This window comes from Miniopterus schreibersii, assembly GCF_964146895.1.
Source record: "Miniopterus schreibersii genome assembly, chromosome: 17".
NCBI classification, from domain to species: Eukaryota; Metazoa; Chordata; class Mammalia; order Chiroptera; family Miniopteridae; genus Miniopterus; species Miniopterus schreibersii.
In genome coordinates, this window is record NC_138117.1 from 251,295 (window position 1) to 275,613 (window position 24,319).

The window sequence follows — 24,319 nt, forward strand, 5'->3', positions numbered from 1 at the left end:
AGGGGCATCCCGAGTCGCTGAGGCTGTGCTCAGCTTGAATAACCAGCAAGGACCTCAGAGGAGCATTCGCCCCATCATCGCCCACAGAGCCCCCCTCAACTGGGTTCACGCAGGCGTTGCCGGAACCCAGGAGTCCAGGCCCTCAGCCAGCACTTCCAGCAACAAATCACAGCCATGAGTGGAAATGAACAGCAATCATCGCGCACCAATAGATGCATGGAACTTGGAATTTGCCGTCACCAAGGGCGTGGGGACAGTTCCTGAGTCACTGATAACAGACCAGGATCAGATGCATCTTAGGATACAGATCTTGGGTCCAACTGATCACTCACATGTGCTAACCTGAAGGGACGCTTGTTATAACTGCACTGACCACTAACTAGCTGACCTGGCTCGCTGCCCGCCAGGCACTTTCTCTATGAGTCCCTTTTGGTTTTACAATCCCCTGAGACAGGCATTGCTGTTTTACACATTTTAGAACTACTCTTGACCAAAGTCACAAAATTAACCAATAGCAAAATCAGGATTTTAAACAGGTCTTCCTCACTGCAAAGCCGTGCTGTTCCCACTCTCCTGTGGTTCCGAATCGGCGATACCTGTTTCCATCGAGTGAGTAACAGAGCTTCCGCTGTATGTGTCCCAGGCACGGTGTTGGACACTGAGAAGCAAACCATAAGGAAGGCGTCATCTCTGTCTCCACGGACGAATGTACCAGGAACAGGGACGACCCAATAGCTACAACCCTGCAGAACATTTCAGGGCTGAGCAGGAGCAGGAAGTAGGATAAGAATATGCAATGCACCAAAGGTTCAGACCCATAATTAAAAATCCATACACCATTGTGTGTAACAACTTGTTTAAAAATTTTTATTGATCATGTACTATGTGCCCAGCACTTAAGGAGCAACGAAGGAAAAGACAGACTTTGTCCTGTGCTCATAGAACTTAGAATCTGGTGAGAGGCTACGTTACCAGTTAGAGTGACGGGTAACACGGGGGGCTGGGCGGGGTGCTCCCGGGAATGCGCCAGGGACCATTCAGGGACGGCTCCCTGAAAGGTGATGTTTCGTTGTATTCCCACACGATGGTCAGGAGTTGGCCCGGCTAAGAGGGTGTGGAGAAGCTTTCAGAAGACAGAGCAGATGTGCCAACACCTGGAAAGAAGGGGCACAGGACACAGCAGGGCCACGCGCCCTGCAGAGAGGGCTCAGGGAGAAGTCAGATGCCGGACTTGTGGCTTGATCTTCGAACTGAACGTACTCATTTCATTTCATTGGTTGACTAGCTATCCATTTTCAATTTCCCATTACATTTTTTAAATGTTAATTTTGTAATTCGCTGCATGTATCGATGAGAAATCTCTACCTTGCGTACTTTTAAATGTTACAAAAGTCTATTGGGAGAGAAAAGTACAATTAGAAATTCAAAGATATTAACATATAATGGCTTTCGTCTAGTCAGGTATTAATTCCAATTAAAATCAAGATGTGATAAATTTCCTGCCAGTTACTAGCCAAATTTAGTTCCTGAATATAGTCCCTGTTATCTGGGCCTTTAAAAGCACTTTATAGCCCTGGCTGGTGTGGCTCAGTGGTTAGAAGATCATCCTGTGCACCAAAGTGTGGTGGGTTCGATTCCCGGTCAGGGCACATACCCAGGCTGTGGGTTTGAGCTCCAGTCAGAGCCCATACGGGAGGCAACCAATCAACGCTTCTCTCTCCCATCGATGTTTCTCTCTCTCCCTCTCCTTTCCTCTCTCTCTAGAATCAATTGAAAAAAAGCATATCCTCAGGTGAAGAATAAACAATAATATAAGTAAACAAATAAAACTACTTTATAAATAGCTGCTTAATCCAGCGGAGAGGCCAGAGAAAGAAGCTCAAGCTACTCAAAGTTACTAGACAGAAGCCGTAGCTCCAGGGAGAGACCCGGCGCCCACAGCCTGGCGAGAGCTACGGTGGGCAGCTCCCCAGCCGGGAAACACGGAGCCACGAGGCAAGTTTCCCAAGGATGAGCGAAGACATGCCCAGGTGCGCGGGCACCAAGCTGGAGAGCTGGGGCTGTGGGAACCACGTCGGAGACAGGACGGAAACACATCGTGTAAACCTTCAGATTCCAGGATGAGAGAGTTAAACTCTAGTCTTCATGCAAATGGCACTACTGACATTTTTTTAAGGGAATGAACCATTTCCATCAGGGTTAAAATGCCATTGATTTAAGATACGTGATTACAGGACACGAGTTATAAGATGCATCATCCCGGGATCAGGGACAGTAACATGAGAGAAAAAAGGAGCCCAGGACTGATGAAAGCTGCCGTCAGTTCTAGGAGCCCGATGACCGTATCTATCTAAAGAAAAAGGCGTTTACTTTCATACCCCTTTCTCTCCATGAGCAGAGGGCTCTATGTCTTAAAAAAGTGAAGTGGTTAATGTAAATGGAAATATTTGTAACCATGTTTACTCGTGTCTGTAACTCAGGAGGTGAGCTCATGGGCTTAATGAGGCCGAGGGCTTCAGATTCTCCTGAGCTGGCCTGTCAGTGATCATTTTTGCTCCAACCACAGTCCACACGCCTCACTGGATATCCATTTTGCAAATGCATACAAATACTTGTAACAAAAACACCAGACCAAGCAGAATCACACCACCAAAGGGCTGGGAAGGATCCCAGAAGTTGCAAAGTGAGATGCCCCTCGTCAGGGCCGGGGCTCCGCCCTCCCTCCGGGTCGCCTCCTGCTGAGCCTGCGCCCGTCGGAGGCTCTGCCTCGTCACCACGTGGCCCCTGAATGACATGCCCTGTGCTCAGTACATGCTTGGGAGCCAGCGAATGGGTGTTCTTTGGGGACCATCGTATCCCCATACAGCCCATCTGTGTGGACAAGCTCGGGTCTGTGAGGTGGTTTTAACTGCACCAGATGCCACCTCTGGGCTTTCTGATGACACCTGCCCACCTTCTACACACAGGCCTTGCAGGCAGCTGCTTCTCCAAGGCAAACATCTCTATTTCATTCCATGGTTTGCCACGTATCTGTTTCCGAGACCTTCTACCGTCCTCTACATGGGCTGCATGTGGTCAGTTCTAAGACGTGGGGCACCCAGAATGAAATACAACCCTTCCCTGTCGCTGCCTACCCAGCCAGAGTGGCCTCTGACTAAATCTTCCCAAGTCCTCCACAGCTCATGAAAATTACACCACGAGGCCACACAGGTAGGTACCATGAACCCCTCCCCGAGGCTTCATTCATCTGTTAAGGAGCCTTCATTACGCTCCCCAGGCAACTGGCCCCGCAGCAGAGGACTGCTGGCGGCTGTCCTTTCTGAACCGAGGCTCAGTGAGCATTCGGAACCCGGGGGGCTGTCTCCCACTCTGCCTGGTGAACGGAACTCAGCGACCTGAGTGTGAGTGCAGACCTCCTACCTCGGGACCCGAAATGGAAAATGCAGTTTCATTGCCTCAGAGATTTTTTTTTTTTCCTGCAAATAAATTGCTTCTACTTTAATGCAATATTGGATCATGAACCCATTCACCTGAACATTGGATAATGAAGCCTACGAAGCAAGTCATAAAATGCTTTGCTTGCAGTGCTATTTTTAGAAACTCCAGTCTCATGGGAACATCTTTCTCACTATGAAAAGCATTTGTAGTTCTTCAAGAATCCTAGAAATGAAAGGATTCCCACCCACTTAAGATCCTACTGTAATTACAGAACCAAAGGGTTGGAGGGCAGTGGTGAGGAGTAGTTCTCAAGTTACTTAAAATCTGGCACCACAGAGTAGAATTTAATCTAGGAATGGCTGGAAATAGTCTGAAAGAGATACTATTTTGAGATGACAGTCTGGGGCATAGACCAATGATAGTTTCAAGAAAAAAATTCTCTATGAAATTATATTTCTTCTATTAAATATATATATGATAAAAATTCTATCTTAAGCTAAAAGGTAAACTTTAAGAATTAACAGTGAATGTGAATTAAGGGGAAATTGTAACCTGCTGTTTCACCCATTAGCTTACACAAAGTTTGAAAGGCAGCAAGTCATCGTCAGACTTGGTCATTTGAGGGTGTGTTGCTACAAATTAGAGAAAATCACCTGGAAATGGGTATTAAAACGTAAAATACGCACAGTTCTGAACGAGTGATACCACTTTTGTATGTAAGATAGATGTATGGAGCTGCTTGCTGCAGCCCTGTGGTCACCACAGCCAAACACTGAGAGGTGGGGGTTCTGGAGTCGCCGTAGCTTCAGGGACTTGAGATAGAAAAGAGATTGTTGCCTTTTCATATGTGTGTCTTTTTCTGATTAAAAAAAACTACCATGTAATATTTTTAAAACTTAATTAGAAACTATGAAGAAAAAGTTGTGGTGGAACTATTTGGGAACCACTATGTGTGTGTGTGGGGGGGGAATTAGTTGTAATTACCAGAAAGAACAGAAACATTAGTTCCCTTTCCATCGGTTAGTTCACCACTCCCCCCTTTCTGTCTCCACCTGCACCCGTCTAAATACCGTTCGCTGGGAGGACTACAAGGGGTGAGGGCGATTCTCAAATCATTCCCTAATCAACACTGTCTCAGCCTGTTTTTAAGTTTATCTTCTAGCATCTGTTTCCAAATCCACACAGGACATTTCTCATCCAAAGGCCCTGCAGTGAGGAGGGTGGGGGACAGGGCCTTTGGGAGAATCTGCTGCCCAGGAGGCAAGAGGAGCCGGCGCAGGCTGCTGGTCTTTCACTCCGGGACCATGTCCCCTAAACCAGCAGAGCCGCCCTGGACGGCTGCGCCTGCTCTGAGCACCGCCGGCTGCAGCTCCAAGGCCACCCGCGGTGACTTGCGCACATTCCCAGAATGTCCTTATGCCCGTCGGGTGACTTGCGCACATTCCCAGAATGTCCTTACGCACCGTCGGGTGACTTGCGCACATTCCCAGAATGTCCTTATGCCCGTCGGGTGACTTGCGCACATTCCCAGAATGTCCTTACGCACCGTCGGGTGACTTGCGCACATTCCCAGAATGTCCTTATGCCCGTCGGGTGACTTGCGCACATTCCCAGAATGTCCTTATGCCCGTCGGGTGACTTGCTCACATTCCCAGAATGTCCTTACGCACCGTCGGGTGACTTGCGCACATTCCCAGAATGTCCTTACGCACCGTCGGGTGACTTGCGCACATTCCCACAATGTCCTTACGCACCGTCGGGTGACTTGCGCACATTCCCACAATGTCCTTACGCACCGTCGGGTGACTTGCGCACATTCCCACAATGTCCTTACGCACCGTCGGGTGACTTGCGCACATTCCCAGAATGTCCTTATGCCCATCAGGTGACTTGCGCACATTCCCAGAATGTCCTTATGCCCGTCGGGTGACTTGCGCACATTCCCAGAATGTCCTTATGCCCGTCGGGTGTGCCTCTCGCCATGTCCCCCGAGGCTGAGCTTTCAGAAAACACGCACCAGGTCTTTTCCTTTATGTTCAGTGTCTAGCAGAGTTCGATGAATGAAAACATGGATAAGTAGCAGCTAATGAAGGCCCTTTAGTCCAAGAAGGCGGTTTCACTTCGTAAGACAAGAGGAAAAGCTTCGCTGCAGAGCAGCTTCAGAGGCCAGATGTGCGTCGGAGAGGTGACCGAGGCGCGACGATCGGTGCAGAGCCTATGGAAGGAGCAGGGCCGAGGCGGCGCGGAGAGGCCGGCGCTGAAACGACGGCCCCCGGGAGACACGCGTGAGAAGCGCCCCACCCCCTGCGGGGCGAGGCGCGGTCCCTGGAGTGCGAGTGGGGTCCCGGGACGCGGCCGCAGACGGACAAACCCGGGCGCGGCGAGTCCGCTTGGCCCGCACCCTGCGTTGGCACCACGGCAGTCACAGGACGGACCTCCAGTGGCTCTCGAGGCCTCAGGCGGTTCCAAGCCAAGGCTGCCTGAGACGCGTTTAGTCAACAGGAATCACCCACACGGGCATCTATCATGAACACGCGTAACTTGTGTACTCGGGCGGCTTTCCCAGCTCCGCGGTAGCTCCCAGCTTCCGAAAAGCGCTTTCGCAGGGACGGAGGCTCCGCCGGGGGTCCCCGTGCTCGGACCCGCGGCCGGCGGCCACCAGCCCCCGGCGGCCACCAGCCCCCGGCCGCCACCAGCCCCCGGCCGCCACCAGCCCCCGGCGGCCACAGCCCCCGGCCGCCACCAGCCCCCGCGGCCACAGCCCCCGGCGGCCACCAGCCCCCGGCGGCCACAGCCCCCGGCCGCCACCAGCCCCCGGCGGCCACCAGCCCCCGGCGGCCACCAGCCCTCGGCGGCCACCAGCCCTCGGCCGCCACCAGCCCCCGGCGGCCACCAGCCCTCGGCGGCCACCAGCCCCCGGCGGCCACCAGCCCCCGGCGGCCACCAGCTCTCGGCGGCCCGAGCTGGGGCCAGGTGCTCGGCTTCTCCGCTCGGCTCCGTTCCAAACCCGAGGCGGCGACGGGCCAAAGCACCCCCAAGGCGCCTCCCTCCCTGACACTGAGACTCCGTCCTCTGACTCCATCACTTTCCAGCGGCGCGCAGGGGGCGCGGGGGGCGGGGCGCCAGCCCCTGGGCTCGAGCTCCGGACAGCGCCCCGCGCCCCGCCCCCGCCCCCCGCGCCTCCCGGCCGCGCCCGCCCAGCACCTGCTGCCTCCGCCCGAGGTCGACGCCTGCGCCCCGACGGGGCTTCGCCGTGATACTCGGGAGGCGTTTTTCAGGCGCACGTGGGCCGCGGGCGTCCGAGCCCGACCCGCAGCCGCCTCCCCGGAGCCGCGACCCTCAGCCCCGGGCGAGGCTGCGGGGTGGGCGGGATAAAGGCCGCGGGGTGGGCGGGGCCATGGTGGGCGGAATAAAAGCTGCTGTGGGCGGGGCCTCGGTGGGCGGGGCCGTGGGCGGGATAAAGCTGCGGTGGGCGGGGCCGCGGTGGGCGGGATAAAGGCTGCCGCCCGCGGCGGGACACGAGGGCCGAGCCGACTGCGCCGCGCTGGGCTGAGCAGCACCGCGGACAGCGCCCGGGCCGCGGCTCCGACACCCTCGCGCCGACACCCTCGCGCCCACACCTCGCCCGCGGCACGATGGCAGAGTCCCACCTGCAGTCGCCCCTCATCTCAGCCTCACAGTTTTTCGAGATCTGGCTTCACTTCGACGCTGACGGTGACGATCTGCTCGCTCAGGGTCTCCCCGTCGGGCCCCTCCCCGCCCCAGCCCGCCCGGCTTCTTTCCCCACTCCCCCCTCCCGCGCCGCACTCACCTCCAGGCTGGCGGGACTGGGAACTGGGAAGTTTGTATATTGCTTCTACGTTACCCCGAACAGTAAACTTCTTTCTCTCCAAGAAAGTGGAGGGGCAGGGATTGGGGGACACTGATCCCCAAAGGCCCTGTGGCCATGCTCAGCACCCCTCCTCTGGGTAACCCAGGTCCAGGCAGGAGAGAGCCTCTGGGGTGGCCGGGAAGCCGCCCGCCCTGCACAGGAAGCCGGGGGGGGGCCGGGATGCTGACACCTGGCGCCTCTGTCTCCGCAGGAAGCGGGTACCTGGAAGGGAAGGAGCTGCAGAACCTGATCCAGGAGCTCCAGCAGGCGCGGAAGAAGGCCGGGCTGGTAGGTTCACGTTGCAAGGGAGGAAAATGCGTTACACGGTCTCATAAAGAGCCAGCGGGGTCCAGTGGTTTCCAAGGCTGTAAATCCCTAGTGACTGAGAAAGGGGAGGAAGAGGGCCTTCCCAAACTGTGTAGGGTAAAGAGAAGGAGAGACAGGGAGACAAAGAGAGACAGAGAGAGGGAGAGAGGGAAAAAGAGGCAGAGATATAGACACAGAGGAGAGACAGAGACAGACAGAGAGAGGGGGCAAGACAGAGAGACAGACGAGGAGAGAGCAAGAGATAGAGAGGAAGAGACGGAGGGGGGAGAGAGACAGAGAGATACAGAGAGACAGAAGTAGGGAGAGACATAGAGAGACAGGAAGAGGGACACAGAGAGACAGACAGAGGGAGCCCCTAAGGGGAAAAGTCGGGCAGCCTGAAACTGGAGCGTGCAAGTCCAGCTTCTTCTGTACTTGCTCTGCTCTAATGGTGCATAAGAGGAAGGTGTGTGCAGAGACCTAGCAGGTCAGCGCCTTGGGGACTGAGTCTGGTTAGGTAATTTTTAACTTCTCTCTAACTGCGTGAGCAGCCGGGTAGGAATACATCTCTGCCCCTTGGTGGTCAGGAAGCAGATCTGCAGGTTATGGATCCCCTCCTAGGGCCGGTGATTGTTGCGAGGCTGATGTGGCTGGAGAGCTGGGAAAATGCCCTGTCTTGACTTTCCTCACGGGGAAAGTCGGACACTTGGGGAATGGCAATGAGCAAGAATTTAACCAGAAAGGTGCTCATTTCTGTCAAAAGCAAGAAATTCAAAAGTTAGAAATGTAAAACGTAAAGCAATTTTAACAATTCAATATGTTTTAAAAAGTGATGCTTTGATGTAAGCAATTAGTGGCTTTTTCAAAGTAAGCTATATTTGCAATTTAAGCCATTAGTTAATGAAACAAATGACAATTCTTACTAATTCTGAATGACTTCCTTTGGTCATGAATTAACCTGTTAAGAAAATACGTAGTCAGCATAAAAATAAAATATACCCAGCTTTAAGTTGTAGATGAGATGACTGTCCAAAGGAAAATGGGTTAAGAACGTTACTAATCTATTGGGGTTTACGTGAGACTGAATTTCAGAAACAGGGCTGGGTTCGGGCAGTTAGATGTCACTCTTTGGCTTTTTGGACTATCACTAGGGAGAGATTTTACATTGCAGATCATATATACAGGGCGGGGCAAGAGTAGGTTTACAGTTGTTCCTACGGAAAATAATACAATAACTAATAGATAGTAATACAAGAATAAACTCTGTTTCCTGTACTCGCAACTGTAAACCAACTTTGTCTCACCTTCTATATACACATATATTTGGAGGAAAACATAGGTGTGACCCTTAGCAGGTTACCACCTCTAGGACTGAGTTATATAAAATTATATATAATATATATATGACTTATTAATAGTTACATTTTGCTCTGTGTGACATACATCTCTGCTCAACATATTCAAAATAATCCCAGAGGACTCTAAAATGTAATGCATCACAGAACTACCAGTTGCTAAAATTAATCATTGACAGAGCTGATTTAAAACCAGGCAGTGCTCTGGGGATTGTTTTACCCAGGTTTAATATTATACAAATCTGAAAGTATAACTGAATGAGATCAAGTAAAATAGAAAATGTTTTATAAATTCTTTCTTTCCACACCCTCCCCCACCTTATACATTATCATGTAAATAAATTTGTACAATACTATCTATATAGTTCTATGTATCTTTGACTAATAAAGCAAAAACAAATGTCTTCCTCATTTAAAAAAATATATTTAAAATATTTGGTTGAAAAATCTTACTTGTTAAAAAATTTCAAATTGACACCTTGTAAGATGCTTCCAGCAAACACATGATTGTATTTTAATTTTTCTAGAAGTAATTTTAATATTGAGATTTACTTTCACCCTAGAAATCAAATATTTAGAAACTACACATTTTTTCAGGTTTTTCTTTTCCTCTTCCCATTTTAATATCTGTATTTTTTGTAGATGACGACTCTATGTTAGAGGTTTAGAGATTTTAGAGCTTATTTTTTTTTTTACTGCCTAGACCCCAATTTTAGACTATTGGAAACTCTAATTATTAGATTATAATCCAAGAATACCAAATCTGAGCACAGGTACAGGATTATATCCAGTTGCTTGGTACCTTGATTATTGACTGTTTTTTCTAAGATGATGTTAAGATTTAACAATGAATGCTTTGTCTTTTGTATACATTAAAAACTTAGGGTTTACACTAGAACATATAGTCCCACTATTACCACGTTCACTTTCTTACAATTTGTTGCCATAGTAAAATTTAATAAATGCAAGTTGAAATTAATCCACTCTAGAGGAAGCTTTTTAAAAGGCTGCATTATAATTAAATTGCTTAGTTACTATCCGTTTCCTCAATTCTACTAACAATATCTACTTTGGTTCATAAAGGAGTTTGTAAAACTTGTAGTAATGATATTCAACCTCAATATAGCCCTTAAATTATACCAACTGATCTATCCCCAGAGCATCGGCTGGTAAACACCACCATCTTTTTAGTTATGACAAGAACAGAGACCTTAATTTGCTGTGCAGGGATGTACAACGGTTGTTGGTAAAGGCTGACCTATTTTAAACAGGCTTCGGTGAGGGCGCAGGGCTGTTCTAAACGGGCTGCATGGAGACCACGGGTCTGCATTCGACGTCCCGAGTGCCAGCCCTGTGCTCACAGTTCAGATCTCCAACCTGCCAACAGGGGAGACTGTGTGAGCTACAGGACAGATGGGGGGGGGGGGGGGGTGAAGAGAAGAAGCCAAGCAATGTTTAAAATACATTAACAGTGGTCATTATATTTAAGTTCACTAAAGGTTATAAACTGAAGAATTCTGACATTTTAAAGGGTAGCATATTCTCAAAACTAGTAATAGGAGATAAGTCATAGTGATTGATTCTGAAATGATCATGATTGGCCCAGCTGGGCCTGGCTCAGCAGTTGAGCATCGACCTAGGGTCCAGGAGATCGCAGTTCGATTCCCAGTCAGGGCTCATGCCCGGGTTGTGGGCTCAGCCCCGTGGGGGGCCTGCAGGAGGCAGCCGATCGATGGCTCTCTTATCATTGGTGTTTCTCTCTCTCCCTCTCCCTTCCTCTCTCTGAAATCAATATATATTTTTTAAAAAGAAACGATCATGATTATTACAACCCCTTCACTGGAAACCAGCAAATACTGTACATCAGCTGTCTTTAGTTTTCATGAGAGCAGTTAACCGGCATGCGTAATTCTAAATGGTTCCAATTCATCTGCAATGTTACTAACATCGTCACAAACATAATTGGGTTCGAGGTTTATTTTTACAAACTATTTACTTGCTTTTATATAATTTTAGGAGTTATCGCCCGAGATGAAAACCTTTGTGGATCAGTACGGGCAGAAAGATGACGGGAAGATAGGAATTGTAGAGGTAAGAGACGCGTTTTCCTGACAGTTTCAATAAGTGGCGTCATTTTGTAGCTGTGTCCGACTCAAAACGCGACGTGGCGAGACCAGTCTGCAGAGGCTCATCTTGCCCAAGGGACAAGTTATCTTCTGTTCAGGAACATAAAATAAGTGTTGAGAAATGAAAGGGATCTGAGTCTGCTGAGGCCTCGCAGGGACCTGGGTACATGACGGGATTTGCCCGCACAGGCCACGCCCCCGACCCCCGGTGCGCACCCACGGGCGAGCTTACCTGCCGCACTCGCTATAGCACCTGCCGTGTGCACGGTTCCGGGTATTTCTCACCATTCAACAGTGTGGACTTTTCTGTTAAATAGAGAATGAAATGTGTGCAGTCCCTGCAACGACGTCCTGGGGAAAAGCTGCACCCTGGGTTCTGAAATTCCGTTCTGAATTGGCAGTGGGCGTGCTGGGATGTCAGAGGCGTCACCTCTTATCTTTTGATGAGGACTTTTGTCTGAAGCAAGGAGGCAAAGCCAGGATCCCCATGCTTCCCGGTTCCCTCACTCCCCGTCTTCCAAAGGCTGGCTTCCCAGCTACCCCTGAAAACATCTCACCTATTTTCATCTCTATTTCTATGGGAGGACTTGAGTGGACAGCTTTCAGAAAAATAAGCTCCTGTTTTAAAATATGCCACATCACAAGCATAATTATGTTCTTTATATAACGTCTTCAGTGCACTAGATTTTGACATATTCTGAATGCTGACAATAGTCATAACTTATCTTCGATTCAGAGAACCTGGTTTTCAAGTAATCAGTCTCCTAGGACAGGTGTGTGTCAATGTGAAATACACTTACTTTTGAACAGCTAGAGTTAAGGAAGGACATACTATTATTATCTTGATAATTAAAGTATTTCCCTGGAGTGTGCCCTCCCCTCTGCCTGTGTGTAGCTCACTGCTATATAGAGAGATGAATTTATAGTAACGGGACTTGCAGAGTGAGAACGAGGCCAGCTGATCCAGATGTGGACACATGGCAGGAAGAAGATAACTTACGTCAGCCGAGGCAGAAAAGTCAGAGAGAAGTGAGACACGGTGGGTTAGAAGGCTGATGCAGTCCAGCACATGGAGCTTTTGATAGATGGGCCCTCGGGAAAAACCAGCCCAAATCCCTTGTTTGAATGTCGAGGAGACTGAAGCCAGAAAGGTCGAATGATGCGTCCAAGTTCCCACAGGCGGGTGGGGAGCGAGAAAACCTAGATCTGGCTCTGAGTTATCAGCTCAGGCTCGAGAGGTGGGTGAGTGGCAGGTGGCAGGGAGAATCAGGGACCGGGGGAGGCGGGGGGGCAGGACATGAGGGCGGGAGGACTGGGGACAGGGGAGACACTGCAGTGTTTCCTGTGAATGTCGGTTCTGTGCAGGGCGGATATGTTGAGTGCAGAGAGGAAGGAGAGGTTCTGAAAATCACTGGGGAAAAGAGACTAAAAGCTCTGGTCACAGGTGGAAAATGGGTCAGGGGAGTGGGGTGCACCTGCGCCAACAAGGTTCCCTCAGGCACACAGGGAAGTGGTGTTAAACCAAGTCCATCCTGCTGTTTTCCAGCCTGACACAGGTGTCACTTGCTAAGAAATCTGACAACAGGGGGCACAAACACAGATGTTCCAGCCAGCTGTGAAGGAAACTCCAGGTCATCCGGAGTTAGTGCTTACCTGCCCATTCACATCACGCACCTCTGCAATAGAGTCATCAGAGGACGCTGATGTTCACAGAGGGAAAGGCAGGGTTTGCCTAAATGTCATGCCCACTGAATAGGTGATGCACCAAAACCGAATCTGAGGAAACCAAATGACACTCAGGCAGCAGTCTTGCTCTCCTGGGGGGGACAGGCCAGACTGGTTGGCTCTTACTGAAATGGGTGTGGGAAAGATCAGGAGAGACAGAGGTTAATTTCCAAAGTCCTGTCCTGATGAAGGTGACCGACACCCTCCAACAGTGTGCCTTTGACACCTGGATGCCTGTGAATAGTGAAAAGAGTGCTTTCTTCTGAAGTTTTCAATTTCACATGTTAAATAGATTTTAAAACTCACACACAGTTCAGTATTAAAGAGACTGTTAACAGAGTCAAAACAGGAGAAGTGAAATTCTGAGATAATTTAACAAATACCATGGCAGTCAAAAACGCTCTGCACTGACCGAGACTAATGACTCTATTGCAGAGGCCAATTAAAATAATTACAGGGAGGATAAGTGACTTAGCAGATGTTGGGGGCTCTTCTCCTGTGCTCACAGAAGTGCAGGTACCTTCCTAGGCAGGGCGAGGCATCTGCAGGCTTGCATCTGACCCCTGGGCAGGAGTGGGAACCCACCCGCTCTCCACTCTCTGTGTCCATTTGTCCAGGTCACTGCATCCACTGCAGAGCTAGATCTGAAAGCTATTTTAATCTCTGAACTGTAGCAGCCCTCCCAGGAAGCAGGCATTTCTAGCCGTCCCTTGCACGGTGGGATGTGAGCACGGGAGTATGGACACGGTGGATGTGATTTTTCTGGCAGACTGCTTTTTCACCTGAGAACCTGGGGGAATGATGGACAATGAAATCTGATTTAAAACCACACTCTGGATAGATTTTTAAAAATGATTAGGAAAAGTTTTTGATCAGAGGTTTTAATTCAGGGTGACAATGGGAAGGGACCAAGGACTCAAAATCGAGAAAGTCAGGCTGTCCAACTTCAAATCTGGCTCAAGCTAAAAGCTGTGCAGAAGCAGCCCATCTGTCCCTGGAGCTTCTGTCCCTGTGGCTGTGACAAGGGGTGACACCTGAGTATCGACATCAAATGTGACAATATGTGCCACGCAAACAGATAAACCCTGGCACACTGCAAAACTCAATACATGCATTTGCTATTGTTATTTAAAATAAAAAAGATTCACTGTGAAGTATACCACCCTCTTCTGAATGCTAAGCCTTGTCCCTGTTTCTTACATAACTTGTCAAATTCAAACTGTTAAGTTCAACTAGACTTAAATGTATAGGAGATGGGTTTTGCCTTCAGATTTCCTGGACCCACTCCTCATTGGCTGGGACCTTTGTTCAGAATAAATAAGCAAATGTTTTCTCACTGAGCCACACTGAATATCCTTACAGATGTTTGGCCCAGCCCTTAGTTTCAACCCCCTATAAAAGGAATGGTTCTAATTGGAGATATTATTTCAAAGATCTAAAACCAAGGTTAGTTAGAGGACATTTTATACAGACAGAAAGAAGCTGAACTTATTTGGATATAAGGTAAAATGATACTTTTTATATTAAATTTAAAAATTTTTAGTGGACCTAAATGAATGAAATTTTTTAAAAAAGTGTGAGAATCGTTTTAATAATTTGGTAGAATTTTGGACCGTATCCCGACCTTAAGGTTAATTGGGACCCCAGGTTCCTAGTCTGACATCCAGGGATGGCGCAGCCATCCTAACAGATTCGCACAGTCCTGCATCCACTACATTTAAGACACTGGGTTCTGTTTCAACTCCTTCTTTCAGTGCTGAGCGTGAACATGGCCCAGGGAGTTGCCAGGACCACAGCTAATTAGCAACCAAGCCAGGAATAGAACTCGGGCTGCCAGGAGGCCATCAATCCTGCTCCCCCCTCCCTGCACTCAGGAGATGGGTCATTTTCACCCTGGAATGGGACCTGGAGCCCACCCCCCTTTTTTCAATAAAAAAAGAGCGTTGAAGTGATGAAATGAGACCTAAGGAGAAACGTCATAGGGCTGAGAAAGGGAGATTATAAAATAAGCCCAAGCCTGGTGTTCAAGCAGCGGACGTGTGTCCCTGTTACTCCTGTGTCCATGGCTGACAGGAGTTGTCTTCTCCACCTCTTTCCATAGCCTTGCAATTGTGTTGGCTCAACATCCCCCTCGGACTCAGGGATGTGCATCTTCCTGGCACCCTCTCCCCACATTCACACTCTGCCTCTTCCCTGCTACATGCAATGATGGCCCACAGGCGTTGTGTGCCCGAGAGGAGCTGGTGACGCAGAACAGAGCAAGGGTGCAGCCCCAGCTGGGCTGGCTGATATCCAGCAAGTGGAGTGGCCACGGCCACCCAGGCCAGAGAACAGTCCAGCTGGGGCAGCCAGGTTGGGAAATGGCAGCACTCTAGGAACAAAGCATCAGGAAGAGATGTCTAGTCTAGGTGGTTCTGCTCCTCGCTTCCTAGGCAATGAAACTGCCCCCCCATGAGCATGTTCAAGGAAAGCTGAGCGGCAGCCAATGCCACAGACTGGCTTTTGGTCCCTCACCCCTTTCTCAATCCTTTGCAGCTGGCCCACGTGCTGCCCACAGAGGAGAACTTCCTGCTCCTGTTCCGGTGCCAGCAGCTGAAGTCCTGCGAGGAGTTCATGAAGGTAGGAGCCTGCTGTCCCCGGGCCTGTCTCAGGCCACTGCTCAGAGCAGGGGGAGTGCGGGCTGGTTGTAACCTGCTGGTTCTTCTTGCCCACAATCCCTCGCAGACATGGAGAAAGTACGACACGGACCACAGCGGCTTCATAGAAACCGAGGAGCTGAAGGTAAGCAAGGACTCGCCTGCCTGGGTTTTTCCTTTCAATTGCAGCTATGAACTTGGTAGCTTTTTAAAAACCTTCCACAAAAGAAGCTAACGCTGAGCGATGGCACACGTTCACCCACATTTCCACATCGTTAACCAAGAGCCAGATCAAAAAAGAGACGTCAAGAGCTTCTTGGGCTTGCTCGGCGATGCAAGAAGGCAGCACTTCTGTGCTGCACACAAACTGTTCTCTAACGTGACAGACGCAATGACCACTGGGCGGAACACGCTACTCCTTCCCATGGAAATGTGGTTTATTTTATAAATTAAACACCTATATAAAATACGTTTTTCTTTAAAGAGTAAGAAAATGAACAATTATTGGACACCTACTATCCTCCAGGTATGTTACCACTGCATCTAATGTTTGGGTGAGCTCTGTGGGGTCAGTTTTACCCCCTGAGGAAAAGGTAAGGTGTGGAGTGAGGTCCTGTGGGCCTCATAGAAAGCAGACAGGGGCATTCCACACACCCGGCCTCCTCTTGACAACAGAGTCCTTACCTGTACAACAGATGTAACTGACCAGGCTGCTCAAAAATGTCACCTCTGAAGATGAACATACCCATTCCCATCACACAGGCTACAGAGGAGCTCGTGAGGGGAGGGAATGACAGAAATGGCCGTCCTCTGGACAAGCCTTTCCATCATTCTGTCTGATCCTCATGTCTGTGCGATGGGGTAACAATGCCTTCCTCTCAGATCTATTGTGAAGCTCAAGTGACATGTTGCACATGAAAGACTTTGTGAAACTCAAGGCACAATACATTCTATCCCTCACCATCTCAATAATTCACTAGCCTTTCAGAAATATGGAAGCACCTTTCATTTCCTTATGTCGACCTCAAGACTCCTCTGACCAGGAGACCCTGTTTTCGCGATCCTCAGAATACGGTGACTCAAGCACATTCATATCTATATTTACTGAGCACCTACTACGTGGCAGGCACAGTATGAGGTGCCTGAACTGTGTTTTCACATTTAATCCTCACAGAAGATTGGCCAGGCAGGTGTTACTGTGCCCATTCTAGACAGGGAAACTGAGGCTCAGGGATACTGGATACTTTTCAAGATCACACAGCGGCCTGGGGAAAGAACCAGATGTGGCCCAGACTGAATGTGCAACAATGTGGCAACACTCCCACCGCCCCAGGCAGCCAGGCCTCCGCGGAGAGATGCCTCCCTGCAGCTGCAGGGAAACACAAATGTGAACGCTCTTCCCGTCAAGTCGGACACCATGCAAGTCACCCACAGTCTTAGAGATGGGACTTGGACCACTGCAAAACTGCTAAGACACAACCAACGATGTATCACCTCGTGGAAATGTAAACATTTTTAAAGTGAAACCACCAGAAACAAGATCTTTGACAAACGTGCCTTCAGCAGTGTAGAGCCCGTAAGGTGACAGCTACGTTGTGTTTTTATCCAATCGAACAGAAAACATTCTTTTGATAATTACTTCAGATTCATAAGGAAAAGCTTAGCTCATTTCCAACACTGACCTCAAAATATTCCAAAGATCTCCTTTGTTCTAAATTTTCTTCTCAGAGAGAGATGCTAAATAGAATCTTCCTCTCTGGGGGTTCCGAAGATAAGTTGGCATTCTTTTTTAATGGCTCTTTCAGCAGAGCTAATTTTAAGATCTCTAATAGAGTAAAACGTCGCTTGCCCTCAGACACGGCTGTGAGCCTCAGTCCCGAGGTTTCTCCTGGGCTATTTTTGTGACCACCACTTTTGTCTCCGGTGAGGATTTTTAACCCAATTAATCTCTGACAAAAGCCTCCTAAGACTCAAGAGATAAATTCACCCCTAACAGATAACTCTGAATTTTCCATGCTTCACTGTGGATCTGAAGGGGTACGTTGGAAGTGAAAATAAATCTACTGACCCCCCCCGCAAAAGTCTCCTCCTGTGAAAAGAATGAAGTTACATCAGCTCCACGAGCCAGTACACTGGGAGGGACGAACCCTCATGGAACCAGACACCCCACCCGCCTGTAAAGCCCGTGCACAGATCTGCCCGTTTTCCACAGCAGCATTACCTACTTCCTGAGACGATAAGGACTCGAGACTGGGCGGCAGGAGGCGAAAATGAAAGACGTATTTGTTCACGTATTTACACTGGCATTGCTGTGTCAAGCTCTGTAAAACTTTCATGTCTCTGTTAAAAAATTCACACTCTCAGCCTCCACCTGAAATTAACAGTCATCCCTTTCACCCCCGTACTCATCCCTCTGTTAACGTGATCGCCTATCGCCCAGAGATGAGACGACGTCACCATGCCCACCTGTGTTAGGAAGCCACACCTGGGTGCTGTGGCTGGGTCCTGAAGCTGACGGCCCGCCCTGACCTCTGGGGAAAGGAGCTTCATGCCGGCTGTAAATGTGCACTTGAAATTAGGGTTCAGATAGTCTCACATGAGGTATAAGGTATAGAGGGGATTGTGTCCCTGCGGAGGGACGTGAGCACTGGTGAGGGTATCCTGATCTGAAACTCGTCCACTGAGCTGGCTGGTTCACAAGGTTTTGCTCAGATTCCTACATGTGCACAATGCAGATGTTCCTTTCACTGAAACATAAAAGCGAGTGTCACACAGACCAGGACAGAGCAGCTCAGGGAAAGACAGACACGTACCTATCAGGGCAGCATCTCTGCTGGACAGCCAGGAGGACCATGTGGTCCCATCTCCTCCCTAAGCTCCCAAAAAGGAGACTTTGCACTCACGGATGTGACGTTTCATGGCGTGTGGAATGGCGGCACACTGAATGTTACTGGTGGAATTTACCTGCTTGTTCTCTGTTTTACAGAACTTTCTGAAGGACCTGCTGGAAAAAGCAAACAAGACTGTTGATGATACAAAGCTGGCCGAGTATACAGATCTAATGGTAAGATGATCCCAAGAAGACTGCAGCCAATGGCCTGCTCATTCCCAAGGCTGCAGGGGGTGAAATAAATAACCACAGTGTGGGCATCACATCCCATAGGTATCATTTCAGTTGAAAAGCTAAGTACATGAGGATGCTGACACCTTGTCAGGCTCAACAGAGGAGCATGTCCCTTCTTGTGCAGTTGGCAATTTCCTCTCTAAAAAGATCACCTGTTCTTCTTAGAAGGCAGTGTAATTACATCACTAAGTTCTATAACTTATACACATGCAAGTGACATTATAGATATATGTTATATATATATATATATATATGTAAACTCATTTATTACAGAAGTTCTGAATCAGGCTTCATCATGTCTTAGGAAGGCACAGATTTTGTTGGAGTTTAAACAGCACTTAAAGCAGCCTTACTTGCTGAGAGACTGACATGGGTATTTCTGTCCTTTTCTTTTGGTTTTGGTATTTTGGGATACTACCTTGGTGTTTTGGGTGAGGAAATCCAAATATACCTTTATTCTGATGTTATGATGAATAGTATAAGTGAGATCGACTGTAGAATGTTGAAAGCGGAGCCAAGAAAACTGCTTTGCACACAGGCACTTAATGTTTCAGGAATGAACGTCAAATAGATTTATGAAGCCCCAGATAAAACCATCCCAGCCTATGAAGTTAATTAGTTTCAAGTGTATAAAGTTTGCTCATTTTGACTTATTACAGTGGTAGGACTGAGTACTTTTCCTAACCTGATTCAGCCATGGGCCAAAGTATCTTGGCAACATTGTTTTGTTTCCTCTTTGAAATTCAGAGTTTTATTATTCAGATCTGCTCCTGTTTGCATGTCCACGCTTTAACTGTGAAGTTGCAGTGAGTTCTTACCTTATGGATTTAAGTAAATAACCCATGAAACATAAGCACATATTATAACTGTTACATTAAATGGATTAAAAAATTAAGACTTTTTAGCTACCCTGAGAAATCATCTTATAAAGGATCTGATTATATTCGATGTAACTGAGGCTGACTTTCAGCCTGTGAGTCTACTTTTATGTGAGAGGAAAAACCCTCTAGAACTTAACTGTTGCCTTGTTCACTATACAGTGATGTTTATTATAAAGTGGGACTCATTTCTAGTTTTAAAACAACGAATACAATTGTCACAGTAAGGAAGCATCCTCATTGCTTTGCACTTGTCGTAGCATCAGCATATCTGTGTCAAGAGGGCCGACTGAGGGGCTGAGTGACTTTTGGGAAAGGACCATAACCTACATTTATCAATTCTCTGTTTGTGCTGATCTTAAGGGATATCTATTTAAAGTAAGACTCCTGTCCAGGTGGAGATCTGAAGCAGCCTTTTAAACCCACTCAGATGGGAGTTTTCCCGTTGGACAGACATATCTGATTAAATGTCATAAACCAGTTCAAACCTGGGAAGCAAATTAATCAAGAACTAATTAAAATTTAAATATATTTGTAAGAAAATATTTCCCTGTGGGCACTAAACTGTGTGATCTGGTGTCCAGGGCCTTGGTCCTGATATTAGTGTGATAATATTAGCACTGATGGTCAATGAATTCTAAAATGTGTCAGCATCAGACCCTGAACAACCTGCCTCCCACCACAGCACACCCTTCCTTCTGCCCCCACAGGGGCCCCATTCTGACCCTGGTCACTTTCCTTTATGAACAAAAATAATGCGCTTTTCCACATATTTAGTGTACATGTTTGATACACTTCATGCATAATTCTTCTATCTGAGATAGCACAGCAGTATTTCTACCTGCCTCCAGGTGCGTCCAATGTGGTGTGTGTGTGTGTAAGTGCTATGCCCAGGCTGGGAGCTCTACAGAGTATCCAGCGTCCAAGGGAAACTAAAATGATTCCAAATTAGTCAAAGCTTCTATTCTCCAAGAATTTATTCAGAGTATCTAACTATTGCTTCTGTGTGTAACCCATTAGCTCTGAAAAAGTATCTCTCTTCACACCACTGTTTGCAGTCAGGATGTGCTACATGTCAGACAGCCTCTCCCCACATCTTGAGACATGTATACACACATATTTGCAAGAAAAATAAATGACTGTATCCTGGAACCCTACTGAAGATCACTATTACTGTGTGACTATTCCAGATTGATCTGAGAAACTTTGGCAATTACACAAGTTACAGAATTGAAAACTTGCACTGAAAGTTTAACAAATGCTGCTTTCTACAACTTTGTTGTCTCTATAAGTAACTGGTAACTCAAACTGCTTTATTTTGAATTTTCTTCTCCTTCATGCAATAAACCATTCTTCAATGGCTAAAATAACGACATTCTGTCTTTCAGCTGAAATTATTTGATTCAAATAATGATGGGAAGCTGGAATTAACTGAAATGGCCAGGTGAGCTTAGGGACTGTGCAGATATTATCATCCTAAACTGATCCTTGTAAAAAAATCTAACCTATTAACATAATGTTTTTCTCTCAAAAGGTTACTACCTGTGCATGAGAATTTTCTTCTCAAGTTCCAGGTATTTCTCTTTTTCTCTACCATAAATGGTATTGTCCTTGAACAGCTGGCATGTGGGAGTGTCGCTGAGAGAAACGGGATACAACCTAATAGCAGCATTTTAACCTTTGCTCCCTCCTGTCCTCCAGGGAGTCAAAATGTGCGCGAAAGAGTTCAATAAAGCTTTCGAGTTATATGACCAGGTACAAGTTTGTTCTTGTCTACAGTTTTTAGAATTTGGAAAGTGCTGAATGAGGGGAAAACCCTCAAACTCAAGGCTCCTATTAAAGCAACAACAGTATTAAAATCACCCAGCTGGCTCATGCTCAGCCTAAGAAATGTATTGTGGTCTGTCCCACATTAGGCAAATCTTGATGCAGATCCCATGCTATGACTTACCTGCTGTGAGGATCTGAACAAGGTACCAGTCTCCTCTGGGTCTCAGCTTCCTCACTTGTAAACAAGAGACAGTAACCCCTGCTCTGCAGGTGGGAGGAGGCTTAATCTGCATGAAAATATCCAGGAGGCTACCCCCTCCCCTCCCCCAGTGGAAGGCACCATTGTGTGTGTGCAAAGGCTGTTTGCAAAGTCACTAGCTAACGTCCTTTATTTGCTCTAAAGTCTCTCCCCTGGACCAAATGGGCATGACACCAGGCCAGTCACATAGCTTCCCCAGGCCTCCAGGTCCTCACTCATATGAACATGCTGGTGGCCACGCACCTCCACAGGAGGTGAAGTGAGCACGAAGCGAAGTGTTAAATGTGAATTTCTTTGAAAAGTTCAGAGTATGTTACAAACGTGAAGTGTTGAATGAGAGGCAATTCAGATCTATCCTGGAACTTTGGGGCAGTCAGAAATGTTGGGGGTCTGACAAGGGTGAGAATTCTGCCCGGGATGCGGGAGGGGATTTTCTGAGCATTTCCGTTGTTTGCGTCGCCCCTCACTGAGATGGTGATAAGTACCTGTTCTATTTCTCCTCCCTCAGGATGGCAATGGATACATAGATGAACACGAACTCGACGCTTTACTGAAGGACCTGTGCGAGAAGAACAAACAGGTAATTAGTTACTGTGCTCTCTCTTCTTAGGCAGACTTTATGGACCCACCCTGAAGCAACCATACACTACTTTTGGAACTCCAAGCATTTACAGAGAGGCAGAAGTAGATCGCAATTCTTAACCTGATTTGGTAACTGGAATCTATAGATTTTAAAACAACCTTGGGATCTTGCCTGTTTTGCTCAGTGGTTAGAGCACCAGCCTATGGACTGAAGGGCACGTACCTCAGCTGCAGGCTCCATCCCTGGCCCTGGTCAGGGCTTGTGTGAGAGGCAACCAATCAATGGGTGTCTCTCACATTGATGTTTCTCTCTCTCTGTCCCTCTACCCCCTTCTACTCTCTGGAAAGCAATGGAAAAAATATCCTTGGGTGAGAATTAAAAAATAAAAAAATAAAAAAAAAATAAAAATAAATAAAACCACCTTGTGATTACCCACATTTGTGTACGAATGTAACCCAACTCCTCTCAACGGCTCCACGTAAGGAGTGGTTTCTATGCCGCCTTCTCTCACTTGGCCATGGCTACCTCTCTTCCACATGTAACTGCAGCACATGCCTCTGTGTTCTGTGCAGGATCTGGACATCAACAACATCTCCAACTACAAGAAGAGCATTATGGCCTTGTCGGACGGCGGGAAGCTGTACCGGACAGACCTCGCCCTCATCCTCTCTGCCGGGGACAACTAGAGTTAAGATGACCGCGGGTCACTAGCGATACACCGTATCTAAAAACAACTGTGCACTGTAAGGGAGTAGCCTGTATTTCCTTTTATATCTGTAAGTTTAACTGCATATAGATAGCTGTCCAGGGTGTGTGGCACAATCTTTTCCGCTTGTTTCTATACTGTTTGTAATGTACAGTTTTTGTAAACACAGGTCTGAAAAGGAGATTGCCTGTGCTTAGGCCAGTCAATATACACCCATTAAAAAAACAGCCTGACATATTCTTGCTTTCGTACGTAGAGCTGGATATTTCCCTAAAAACTCCACCAGGATTCATCTCTAAAATCCTAGTCTCTAATGGGTTAATGCAAGTTTTTCACGGAAGCGTTCTTCCAGACAACCACAGGTCTGGCCCCCAACACGGTCCTAAGCTGTATTTCCAGTTACTAGGAGAAATGAGCTTTTGCATCTAAAACACCACCGTATCCATCCGTAGTTAGTTCGCTGTGGCTTTGAGAGGACAGGGTTCAGCTGTCAGCGCCCCGGCTCCTGCTGGGACCCACATGCGGGTTCCAGGCCATGAGATGACAAGACAGCGCCGGCCGCCGCCGCGTGTCCGACTCCGAGTGTCCAGCGAGCCCGCCGCCGGAGGACGGCCTCAGCCCATTGTCTAAACTTGTCCCGTGGTGCAGACGGTAATTATCCTGGTAAAACGCTGTTTGTACGTCACTCTGTGTGTCACCTGATTAAACTACCTGTGCCGAGCGTCCTGGCGTCTGTGTCCCGCGGCGTTTCTCCGGCGCGGAGCCTTCCCTCCGCCCGCGTCGCCGCCGCCTCCGGAAGCGTTTCCTACGGACCTGCTGCTCCGCCGCTGGGCCCGAGGCAGGGCCACAGCCCCGGGGTGTCCCGGCAGAGCGGTGGGTTCCGGTTCCACCTCACGTCGAGGCGGGCGTTCCCCACACTCTGGTTCCTACCGAGTTACAGTGACGGGAAGGCGCCAACGTCCGCCTCGCTCGCGGGGGTCCTGACGCCGCCGCCTCCGGGGAATGGCCGCCTCCCCGGGGCCGCGCCCGCAGCCTCAGCGCCCCCGCCCGCGCCCAGCGCCGACTCTCAGTTCACGGAAGTGACAGCAAACGAGAGCGTGTCCGTTTCCCCCTAAGTGCAGAGGCCGTGCGCCCGGACACGGGGCCCCGGGGCCACGCGGGCGCCGGGCGTCGCCGCCCGAGGTCACCGTCAGGGCGCCGGGGCGGGGGGGGGGGGGGGGGCGCCCGAGGCCCTGTCAGCGGCCAGGGCCGGCCGAGGGAGGGTCACGCTGGGCCGGCCGGTGCAGCGACCACGCGGACCGCCGAGGGAGACACGCGGGGAAGCGGGCGCTTCCCGCCCGGAGCCCGCCCACAGAGCCCGGCCGCGCCTGCGCAGTCCGTCTGCGGCGCTGCAGAGGCCGTAATGCGTCTGCGCAGCCCGTCCGCGCTCGCTCCTTCCACGCCGCCGAGGCTGTGCCCTTGAAAACCGCTCCGGCTGTGGGAACCTGGGCGGAACTCACATTCCAAGGCCGTGAGCCTGGGGGGGCTCCCACTGCCGGAGCA

General features: G+C 48.9%; 1 protein-coding gene across 1 annotated transcript; it reads left to right on the forward strand.

Moving 5' to 3' along the window:
- Nucleotides 1-6,924: 6,924 nt before the first annotated feature.
- Nucleotides 6,925-23,506, forward strand: CALB1 (calbindin 1). Its single transcript, XM_081116562.1, has 11 exons — nt 6,925-7,152; nt 7,521-7,597; nt 10,987-11,061; nt 15,357-15,440; nt 15,546-15,602; nt 18,444-18,521; nt 20,848-20,903; nt 20,994-21,033; nt 21,161-21,214; nt 21,997-22,068; nt 22,644-23,506. Exons 1-11 carry the CDS (start codon nt 7,074-7,076, stop codon nt 22,755-22,757), a joined length of 786 nt encoding a protein of 261 aa, XP_080972688.1. The 5' UTR covers nt 6,925-7,073; the 3' UTR covers nt 22,758-23,506.
- The last annotated feature ends 813 nt before the right edge of the window (nt 23,507-24,319 follow it).

Excerpts from the sequence above, each read along its gene's own strand:
- CALB1 (XM_081116562.1), top strand. The coding sequence starts at position 7,074 with ATGGCAGAGTCCCACCTGCAGTCGCCCCTCATCTCAGCCTCACAGTTT. Across the intron at positions 15,603-18,443 it reads TAGAAACCGAGGAGCTGAAG|AACTTTCTGAAGGACCTGCT; the intron begins GTAAGCAAGGAC and ends TCTGTTTTACAG. Across the intron at positions 20,904-20,993 it reads GAATTAACTGAAATGGCCAG|GTTACTACCTGTGCATGAGA; the intron begins GTGAGCTTAGGG and ends TTCTCTCAAAAG.